We start from the raw sequence: 11,432 nt of genomic DNA, 5'->3' as shown, positions 1-11,432 counted from the left end.
AGAGCAGTGCATAGACTCTTCTCTAGCGAACCGGATTTGTTTCCCCACTCCTAGATTCTTGCTGGGTATCCTTGGGCTAGTCACAGTTCTCTCAGAACTCTCTCAACCCCACCTACCTCATAAGGTGTCTGTTGTGGGGAGAGGAAGAGAAGGAGTTTGTAAGCCTCCATGAGACTTCTTACAGGAGAGAAAGGCTGGATATAAATCTAAAACGCTTCTCTTATAAAGCTACTGGAGTGGGGCTGCCTTGTCAATGACTGTGTCTCCTGCCTGTCTTTACAAGCATGACTAGAAGAGCAGCATACTACTGAGAGATCACTCAGTAGTGGAGAAGGTTCCTCACTACACTCTGTTGCCCATAGTTCTCACCTTGGCCCTGGTGAGGTCATAATCCTGGCTGCCCTTATATCATATCATATGATGCTACTCTCATGGGTCTTACAGTGCTTACAGTCCACTGAGGGAGAGAAATCTCAAAAGGCAAAAGAGCAGTGCTGTAGTTTACATGGAAGCCTGTTAGACCAAGTTTATCAAATGCTTTTGGGGGCTTTTCTCTGGCAATTTGTCTATCCCTGTGAAAAACACATCTCATACAAAGACATTTTTCAAACAGTTCTAAATGTACATATTTGCTCAAATGTAAGATTTTTTTTCACAGGCATGCCATCAAAACAGGGGCAGACACTGTATATTACAATATGAGTTATATTTAATAGCAAAAATATTCAATATACAATATTTTAGGGGGTCATCTTACATTCAAGTAAATACGGTAATTCTGATTTTTGTAATCCACCTTGAGTCCCAGTGAGAAAGGCAGACAATAAATGAAGCTAATAACAATAGTTTCAGAGGGCAGCCATGTTGGTCTGCAGTAGAACAGTTAGAGTCAAGTCCAGTTGCATCTTAGAGGCCCTTGGAGCATTTGAAATTTTCCACACAGGTGGGTGCTTCACTGTGAGTCTCCCCTTGTTTCCTCATTTACATGCATGGAGGTGCCTCACTGCTTCCTCTACCATTTTACCCGCTTCTGGGTTCAGGTGGTTTTTGCTGCCTGTTGCCTCTCATCTTTTGAAAAAGGCTGCTTCCTCAATCTATTGCTCCTGCAATAGATCACAAGTGTTTACATTTAAAACAACAACAAGCTCTATCAGTCTCCTCGAAATGCCAGGGGAAGTTGGGGAGCAGCAGAAAATCCAAACGAAACAAAACACATACTGCTTAGCTTCACTTTCCCTGCACAGGTGGGGGATAATACTTTGCCCACTCCTGGAAAACCGCAGGGCTTCTCCGATCTGCAGTACAGTGAACCGGAGGAAATTTGCGCACAATTGAGAATCTGACCACTTTACAGGGCCACAAAGTTTCTTTTTTTCCCACCTTCAAAAAAAAAATCTGTTCTGATAAGACTTTTTTATTTGGACCGTGAATTATTCCGCTCGGGAACTTAACGGAACATTTTCTTTGCGTTCCCTCCACACTGTAATAGGACTGCGCATGCGTGAGTCCAAACGTCTCCGCCCTTCCACCCAAAAGAAAAAAAAATCCGTTAGCGAGCCGCATGCGCACTGCTGCAGCCGAGCGCGCCACCGTCGGGCGTTGAGAACTTGCCGTTAAATTTCCGTTCTGACGTAACCCGGGCGCCGCCCTATCGGAGGTTTCCCCGGGCGAAAGCCTCGCGCACGGCGCAGGCGCGTTGACAGGAAATCGTCTCTAACTGGACGCCTCGTTTCTTCCCTTGCCGCCTCAGTGCCATTTCCCTCAGAACTGCTCGGATGGGAACGCGGTGAGGACGGGAGAGGCGGGGAACAGGAAAAGCTCGGCGAGCGTCGTTGCCCCCTTCCATGATCCAGAATGAAGATCTGGACTTCCGAGCACACCTTCGAGTAAGTGGGTGGGGGGCAAGGAACAGGAGGGCTGTGGGGAGAAAAGGGGGAGGTTGATCAGTTTTTCGGGGGGGGGGGCTCCTCCTCCCCGGCATCTCTTGTTCTGCCACAGCGGCAGAGAAGAGCCAGTTTCTCTTCTAGTCGTGCCTCCTTTAATATTCCCTCTCCTCCAGGCAGATCCTCTGGGGGACATCCCCCTTGGCCTCACCCGTGTACACTCACGGCCCTGATCCTGGTCTCTTCTTCCTTGGTTTGGTCGCAGCAGGAATTTGGACAAGGGAACCCCGAGTTCAGACAGTCATTCAGTTATGCATTTTGAAATATAGGTGTGCAGTCTTGGGGGGGGGGGTGTTTTTATGCTAGGCGCTCCCCCTCCCAAGATAGCTCAGAAACTAAACATTTTTAATTTGGGGGGGGGGGGAAATCCCATGAACAGTGTCAGATTAGGATCTGGGCTTCTTCAATGCCCGTTTTTTGTAAAGGATGAGCTTGGGTCGTCTCTGTCAGCTGACCCACTTCACAAGACTTGTGAGGATAAAATGTGGGGAGAGGGAATATGTGTGCCACCCTTAGCTCCTTGGAAGAAAGGAGGGCAGTAAAATGTATGAGGCAGGTGGATAGAATCGTAATAAGGGAATTGTAGTTAAAAAGATTTGGTTGAAAAGGGAATAAAATGTGATCTGGAGGCTCTTTGGAAGATGTAAATAGGTGGCTGGTGAGAGGGGGCAAAACAAATCTCCTACAGGGAGGGATTTTATAGTTTGGGTTCTAAGAAGGACTTCGCTTGTGACAGTGCTGGTTTCTACATCTGACCCTCCCTGGACCATCTTGGAGTATGAGGGGAAAAAAACATCTACGTGGAGATGGTGGTCTTGAGCCATGCTCTCCGGTGACCTTGGGCCACTTAACCTAGCCTATACTGTAAGGACAAAATGGGAGTGGAGTGGAAAGAGAGGCCACGTGTGTTACTTGGAGGAAGGATGGGAATAAAAATCTATTAAACTCTCTCACGCTTAACAAAAAGATAAGTGCTTGAGACTGAATCTAATGACCTTGGGCAAGTTTATGTTGTGCATACATGCATGCTGCTCTTCCAGTTATTTCCGACTACTAGGCTTCCTGGGTGAAAATGAGTTGTGACTCACAAGCGCTCATATTTAGATAAATATTAGTTTTTATGATCCCCCTGGACTTCTGTTTGATCTTCCTGGACGACCCCTGCTGACTGACCCATGCAGATTGCCCTCTTTTTAAATTTCTTTTGTCTGCTGTGAGGGTTGTAAATTGGGTAGAACAAACATTTAAGGCCAGTAGCATCTTAAAGACCAACAAATTTTCCAGGATATCCGCTTTTGTGAGTTAAAGATCCCTTTGTTAGATACAAATGGGAATTGGGTGGGTCAGACGCTACTGTCAGGGACTAGATTTTGTTGAGTCACTTTTGTATCATCAGAGTTGATGGGGAGCATTCCTTCTCCCTCCTGCTCAAAGAAGGAATATTTGAGGAGTCATATATGTGAAAGAAGTTGCATAAGAGTGAAATATGCAGGGCTTTTGCAAGAGAGAACCAGAAAAAAAAGATATCCTTCCTATTCTTAATTATATATATTTTAATTTGATTGATGTCTGCCCTGCCCCACCACCCCTCCAAAAAATTTTACAAGTACAACTTGAGGCTTCTTTCTTTGGGGTGCAAATATTAAATCAGAGTTCTCCCTGGCTGAGCATTGTCTTGCTTACCTGTCCCAAGGTATTCAAATGTATTGGGGAATTATTGTTTTTCCTTGTACTCTGCTGTTGCTATGTTGATGTAATCAGTCATGCCCTTGAGGACTGTAACGTTTTTGTATGGTTTTTATTGTTTGGTGTCTCAAGAAAAATGTGCTAGGTGACACATTGTGTTGTAGAAAAAGAAGATCCTTGCCTCCCCCTTTTCCAGCAAAGAAGAACCTTCCTTTTCTGCTTGCTCTGTCCAGGCCATGCATGTTTATGTATGCAATGTTCTAACAGTTGATATTCAAAGAATATGATTTTTTTTCATTTTTTAGCAGCTAATAGTCAAAGTATTTGCAAACCTTGATCACATTTCAGTTTTGTTGGATTTTTTCCCTCATTACAAAACTACAACTTCAGACTGTTTGCGAATTGAAATTGCTGTAGGCATCCAGTACTCACATGTCTTGGTTTGGCAGCAGGTTTTTTGAAGACCACCACCAACCAGCCAAAGAACTTCCTCCGTATAATGGCCTTACCTTGCCTGAACAGTTTGTCAGGTCTCTTAACTATCTGCACAAAACACATTCAGCTGTATGTATGTTTCAAAGACTTATCCCATGGCTTTCGCACTTGTTCTCTTTTGTGGCAGATTTGGTAAGGGCCATTTCAGCTCTTTGTTTTCCTATGCTGAATGTGACGCTGTTCACATTTTTTTCAGATGCAGTTAAATTCAATACATTTTTTTGCTTTGAATGTTTATTTTTTGTTTTGCCTTTCAAGAAGCTCAGTGCAGAGTGCATACTTTCTTTTTCTCCTCCCCTCCCCTCCATTTGTTCTGGGGGAAAAAAGACAACTCTTGATTCATAGGTTAGACTGAAAGATAGTAATCTAAGCCTGGTGAGAATGTGGGTCTTTCTGGTTGCAGACCAACTTCTTAGACATTGAATCAGTTTGATCAGATTCTTTGTTGAAGCAGAGATTACGTTCAGACTTGGTTTCTGCACCATATAGTGAATTGCCAACTAATTAATTGGTATTTGTTTGTTTCTTAACAGTCATCCCTGGGAAACAGTCACCACTGCTGCTATGCAAAAATATCCAAACCCCATGAACCCCAGTGTGGTTGGAGTTGATGTTCTAGATAGGCACATAGATCCTAATGGAAAGTTGCACAGTCACAGATTGCTCAGTACAGAATGGGGGATGCCATCAATTGTAAAATCGGTAAGTGTTCTATTAAGGCTCAAAATGGAAATCCAAACAACTTTATTTAAAATTACGTCCATGTGGCCTTGGTTTTAATAATTGCAATATAATGAAATATTTATTTAACCTCTGACATGGATGATGAAATTTAGGTGGAGCTTATCCTTTATTTGGTTTTCTCTATATTTTCTACCATTCTCAAAAGAGTTAAAGCAACCCAGTAGTTTTTTAGTGAGATACTCCTTTGGCTTAAAGGGCCACACAAGCCTGACAGTAAGCTGGACTGTCCAGAAACAGGCATCATCTGTGCCTAATGAGTTGCTAACAGGGAAGAGGAGTGTACAGAAGTAACTGTGATGGCTAATCAAACAGCTGAATGGTTCAGTCTTTTCAGCATAACAATTTTCAGTTGCAGAACAGATTCTGTCTAGGAATGTGGGGGACAAATGTCTGCCATCCATTTGATCACTTGTCCATTTCATGAGCTTTTGAATTCAGCAGTTGCACCTCTGGAAACCTCTGGTCATGGAATGTGTAGAGCCATTCATGTAGCATAGTCTGGCAGTGATAGAAATATGTTTGTGACTGAAGCTAATTCTAAGGTTAGCCAGTTGTCCTATAATACATAATGTCTGGTGTTCCTCTTCTAGCTTATTGGTGCCTGTAGAACAAAAACATATGTAGAAGAACACTCCATAGTTGACCCAATGAAGAAAGTAATGGAGCTGAAGTCTACTAATGTAAGTTTTGAAAAGGCTAATTAAACTTTTTAACAATCTACTTCAGGTTACCCATTTTAAAATCTTTGACATTAATCCTTTGAGAAGTTGGTAATGTTTAATTTCAGCATGTAAAAATTAATGTGTGCCTTTCAGAGATGTGTTGCCATCTCTTGTTCAATAGCTGTCTGAGACAGCTTTTCATGGCAGAGGCAGTGTGCTGCTTTGGCAGGGTTTTTTGTGCTTATTGTATTGATTGACTGTGCAGTGTCAGCATGCAGTCTTTTGTGAATCTGGCACTCTGACCTCTTATAATGAAAGATCTGCATTGGAAACTTGATCCAGTGAATGTACCAGACTCTTAAGGAAGTACAGTGTCTACAGGGGAAATTACATTGCACCTTTTTTTGTAATAGTTTCAGGTCATGTATACTCTGTCTCACCAAAAGATCTCAGGAGATTTCTGAATCAATCTGCCCCTGCTTTCTGGACCTTCTCTGTAATGGAATGCCCTGCTGTGTTCATAGTTCTCCCCCCTCCCTTCCAGTACTCTAGAAGCATTAGAGAGTCTTTTTAAAGTGCCATCTTCATCAAAATCATCATTATGTGAACTATTAAGCATATTACTTTGATTAGAGAGCATCTCGAACACTTATCTGCAAGATTTGCATTTTTCTACGGTAGTGCCCACTGTTTTCTTCCCCTTTCAGGAGCCTCTATGCATCCGTGGTCATTTTAAGAATGCTTCCAGCAGTTTCATTCTTCTTGCATCTTATACGATGGGCATTTTAATGTAAAAATTAGATGAATAAAGTTTGCTTAACTTGGCAATCGCACACACGTGTGTTTTGTTTTGTTTTTAACATGAGAAATCTTTGTAGAAGAAGAAGAGTTTGGATTTATATCTCTCCTTTCTCTCCTGTAGGAGACTCAAAGGGGCTTACAATCTCCTTTTTATTTATTTATTTTATTGTTAAATTTATATACCGCCCTTCCCCAAGGGGCTCTGGGCGGTGAACAACAAAGTAAACAGACAAATACCTTGCTCTTCCCCCCTCACAACAAACACCCTGTGAGGTAGGTGGGGCTGAGAGAGCTCGGAAAAGCTGTGACTAGCCCAAGGTCACCCAGCTAGCGTGTGTGGGAGTGCACAGGCTAATCTGAATTCCCCAGATAAGCCTCCACAACTCAAGCGGCAGAGCTGGGAATCAAACCCGGTTCCTCCAGATCAGAGTGCACCTGCTCTTAGCCACTGTGCCACTGCTGCTCTTTAACTCCACAGATTGTATATTAGAATAGAGCCACTTGGAGGACTAGTCCACCTCCCATTCAGAAGTGTTGGATAGACCAGCCCTCCCTGGAGGACGGGTCTATCCAATGCTTCTGAATGGGAGGTAGACGGGTCCTCCAAGCAGCTGCTATTCTGGTATATGATCTGTGAAACTATGAAGATTTCTCATATAAAAAAGAAAACCGCATGTACGCGGGATAAACAAACTATTTTGGTTTTGACAAAAGCAGCACTTAAAAAGAAATTCTAAGTTTTTTCTTGTGAATTTCACTTTTTGATAGGAAGGTAACACAAAAATTTCAATCTCTTATAGATTTCATTTACAAATCTGGTGTCAGTGGATGAGAGGCTAATCTATAAACCACATCCTCAACAACCAGAGAAGTAAGTACTTATTTATTTAGTGTTGTTCAGAGTGTGTTTCATTCAGATGTTTTAAACAGTAGAGTATTATCTTCTGTTCCATCAAAAATGGGATAAAACACAAGATTTCTTCCTACTCTACTTCCATTCAGTTTTAGCCATGTCTCTCAAGATAGCTGCCTGCAGTGTGAACCAGTTTTTCTGCTTGGAAAGCACCTGAACAATGCAGAGAGGTGGCCTCTGCCCCTTTCATACCCACTGTTGACTGCTTCCTTTGCCAGAAGTGAACAAGAGACCACATGAACAAGAGACGCTTCAAGAATGGCCATTTCTGTATTCTAGTTCTAAAACAAATGTATGGGAGAATCTAGTTGAGCATTCCATCTCCTTTCCACAAAGCTAACTGCTTTGTAATGAACCTGTGCTAATAGACAAAAGTCGTTTCTTATTAAAATTTGTTTAAAAAGTCAGCAAAACCACAGAAACCTTTTTCTTTTTCTCTCTCAGAACCATGTTGACTCAAGAGGCAACAATCTGTGTGAAAGGGGTCAGTCTCAGCAGTTACCTAGAAGGACTAATGGAAAGCACTATATCTTCTAATGCTAAAAAGGTATGTATAGCCATCTGGCCTTCTGTAAGTGGGGCATAATGACGGTATGCATTGTACTTTCCTCGGTGAGAAAATGAACGCTTGGACCAGTGGTGGGATCCAGAAATTTTAGTAACAGGTTCCCATGGTGGTGGGATTCAAGCAGTGGCGTAGCGCCAATGGGGCTGGGTGGGGCACGACGGGGGCGGGGCATTAATAATTTCTCTGTTATTGTAAAAAACTTTTACTGTAAAAAAAAAGTTCCTAATTTCCAGCTGGTATCTTTCTGTCCATAATTTAAACTCATTATAGCAAGTCCTATCATCTACTGCCAACAGAAACAACTACTACTCCTCTAATTGTCTGCCTGTCAAATACTTAATACTTTCAAATACTTAATTTTGTTCAAATCAAAAGAAGGATACTTTCCTTAAACAAGGAACTTTACCATATTACTAAAACATGTTTTTAAAACAGCCCAACAGGGAGAATTATCTCCCATTTTCTACCTTCGCTAACCAGCCACATAGGAAACAACAGGACTTTATGATTTTTGGACCTAATGGAATTTCTAATGGAAAAGCAGACCCAATTAGTAACCCCCTCTTGACACACACAAATAATTAGTAACCCACTCTTGGGAACTGGTGAGAACCTGCTGGATCCTGCCTCTGGCTTAGACCTAATATTTACTACTGAGCTAGCGTGGCTAAATGTGAATTTGAAGGGTCTTCATTCATATTTCATTTATGTCTTTCTGAACCCATCTTCTCTGCCAGAATGTATCATGTGTCCACTCAGTTCTCAGAAGTAGCCATTAAACTTTTGAGAATTGAGTGGACACATCATACAGAGCCAGCAGGTCAGGATGGAGATTTTTTTCCCCTTGTAGCTGTGACTCAGATGAAAATCTTGCTTGCATTCTTATCTCACAATTGTTGGGTTCATTGAAAATTCAACATGAATGGTTTTTCCTCTTTGACAAGTACTTCACTCCCTTGTCAGAAAACATTTGTTGGTTCCCTTCATAAAGCACTTGTGTTGTTTTCAGGGTCGTGAAGCATTGGAGTGGGTGATCAACAAGCTGAATGCTGAAATAGAGGAATTCACTACTTCAGCAAGGGGAAACATGCGGTCACCCATGGCAGCGGCAGCCTTTGTGGAGAAATAATGTAGAGCTACGCATGTAGCTGGTTAAGCCTGAATGTCTGAAACAAACCGTTGCACACTTCTTCCAAGCCGGAAATATTTATTCTTCTACCTATTTAAAAGAAAAGAAAATCTGTATTAGATTTTTAAATTAAACTTGGAGAGAAGTTGCATACCTCTGTAAAATGAAGGTACTATGCATGACTTTGAAGTTCAATGGGACTCGTTATTCAGGAAGATAATCCAAATGGTCAAGATCAAAGGAGTCTTGTAATGTTGGAACTAACTTCCAACTGACAGTATTCCTCCAACAGAGCGAGCTATAGAAGGCTATTGATAATTCGTACTTTGATAGAATTCAGGTTCACTTGGACTGTTACTTTTTGGGACCATTGCAGAAACTGAAGAATTTATTATTTTGGACCCAGAATAGTCGACTTGGTTTGAGGCAGCTAGCGATAGGTCTTGGTTTGGAAGAACAGCGTTTATTACTTGAAATACAATTCTTTATACAAATGTGGGGGTTTTTTGTATGCTGCTTTCATTGTTACAATTTTTAAAATGAAAAGGTGGTACTTAAATAATATCTGCCATGCATATCTCTGAATAAAATAGCCGCTGATGCTTTGTAATTTGAAAGATCAACTAAAATTATGTGCTAGCTACAGTTCTGGAAGAAGCTACGTACAGCCAGGAGAGAAACTCGGCTTAAGACTTTGCTCGGCAATTTCAATTTTTGTGTAAAAATCTGGATTCCGAGGTAGACATATTCTGCCAACAATGTGGCATTGTTAATTGAGTTTCATAATTGTGATACTTATGTTTGCTTAGCTAGATATCACAGGCAAATGGATTGTCTTAACAATAGTTTGTGTTTTGTTATTTGTTAGCTTTCCTTAGGGTGACAAGTTTACCTAGTCATTTAACAGCGCAATTCTAAGCTTGAATTACACACTTCTAAGCCGTTGACTTCAATGGATTTAGAAGGGTGTTATTAGGCTTAGCATTGTGTTAGTATTTTTTGAGTACTGTAGGTAAATGGATAGATTCCAAAACCACCATCACCTTTCACAGAACAGTTTTGTGGAAGAATTTGCTAATAGAAAGCAACAATCTAACCGGTGTTTAACATGAACGGAAAATAGCAGTGGTTTAAGTTTTTATTCATTTAATGATAACTATAGTTGCATAAGATCTCCATGAGGACCTGTATGTGATATCTCTGAGAAAAAGAAGCATGTCCCTGAAGATATTACAACAAATAATGCTTAGTGGGAAAATTAATGAGCTGCAAGTTTGGTTTGAAATTGCTGTCCTAATTCGCCAAATTAATCTATTAATGTTTGAAAATGGGAATTCTTGATGCATGCAGTGTTATGTGCCATTTTAGTTCCACTTCTGTACTGACATGGGTGGGAAAAATATGTGGATTATGCCTAAAATCACAAATGTTTACTAATATATTTAAATTTTAAATATTTTTCTACTTAGGTTTTAGTTGGTCTTTACAATTGCATTTGTAAAATCACTACATATGAACTTTTTTACATGTGAAGATTAACTTAATTAAAATTTTGTCAATACTCGTGTTTGATACTCAAGCGTGTTTAATTGGTGTCAGCGATTTCTTCTTGTGAAGTTCACGGCAGGGGCGTACCTAGGCAAACTGGAGCCCTGGGCAAAACCTGAGTTTGATGCCCCCCTCACCCACGGGCGGCCAATCTCTCCCACGGCAACCAAACAATGATTTTTTCCACCAGGTTGTTTCAAAGTCACCATCACATTATAGAACATGCCCCAACTCACAAATCTGAACACAGCAGAAATATTTTTTGAAAACATTTTCAAAATGCTTTCAAAATGTTTTATTACTGCTATGAAAACATTTTATGGTGTTGTATCCAATCCCCCCAGTTGGGGAAAACAGCATCACTTTCAATGTTATTTAAACAGGGGACCCCAGATTCTCCCTTTAAGGTGGATTTAAAAGGAGAATGTGAAAACCCTAGTTTAAACAAGTGAAGCAGGAATCCACCCCCAAACAGCATTATTTTCAATGGTGTTTAAGCTAGGGAGCCCAGATTCTCCTTTTAAATCCACCTTAAAGGGAGAATCTGGGGTCCCCTGTTTAACGACATTGAAAGTGATGCTCTTTTTGGGGTGGATTCTCCACCCTGAAACAGCATCACTTTCAATGTTCAATCCGGGGACCTCAGATTCTCCCTTTAAATCTATGCCGAAGGGGATGGATTTAATAATAATAATAATAACCTTTATTAGGCATTGAGAGAATAAAAGAAAGAAAGAAAACAAGCATTGGCAGGAAGGGGTGGATTTAAAAGGAAAGTCTGGGGAAATTTAGGGGTTGCCTGCTGTCAGGGGTGCAATTATTAAGATAGCAGCACCAAAATTTCAGAGTATCTTCATGAGACCCTACTGATGATACCACCCAGGTTTGGTGAAGTTTGGTTCAGGGGGTCCAACGTTATGGACCCTCAAAGGTGTAGCCCTCA

General features: G+C 41.2%; 1 protein-coding gene across 1 annotated transcript; it reads left to right on the top strand.

Moving 5' to 3' along the window:
- Window positions 1-1,647: 1,647 nt before the first annotated feature.
- On the top strand, window positions 1,648-10,508 carry PRELID3B (PRELI domain containing 3B). The gene is made up of 6 exons (XM_048498698.1): window positions 1,648-1,886; window positions 4,658-4,826; window positions 5,459-5,548; window positions 7,132-7,202; window positions 7,689-7,791; window positions 8,822-10,508. The coding sequence occupies exons 1-6, from the start codon at window positions 1,855-1,857 to the stop codon at window positions 8,939-8,941; spliced, it is 585 nt and encodes a 194-aa protein (XP_048354655.1). The 5' UTR covers window positions 1,648-1,854; the 3' UTR covers window positions 8,942-10,508.
- Window positions 10,509-11,432: the final 924 nt, after the last annotated feature.

The sequence above is a fragment of the Sphaerodactylus townsendi genome, linkage group LG05 (genome assembly GCF_021028975.2).
Source record: "Sphaerodactylus townsendi isolate TG3544 linkage group LG05, MPM_Stown_v2.3, whole genome shotgun sequence".
Taxonomy (NCBI): Eukaryota; Metazoa; Chordata; class Lepidosauria; order Squamata; family Sphaerodactylidae; genus Sphaerodactylus; species Sphaerodactylus townsendi.
This window is presented reverse-complemented; position numbering and strand designations above follow the sequence as displayed.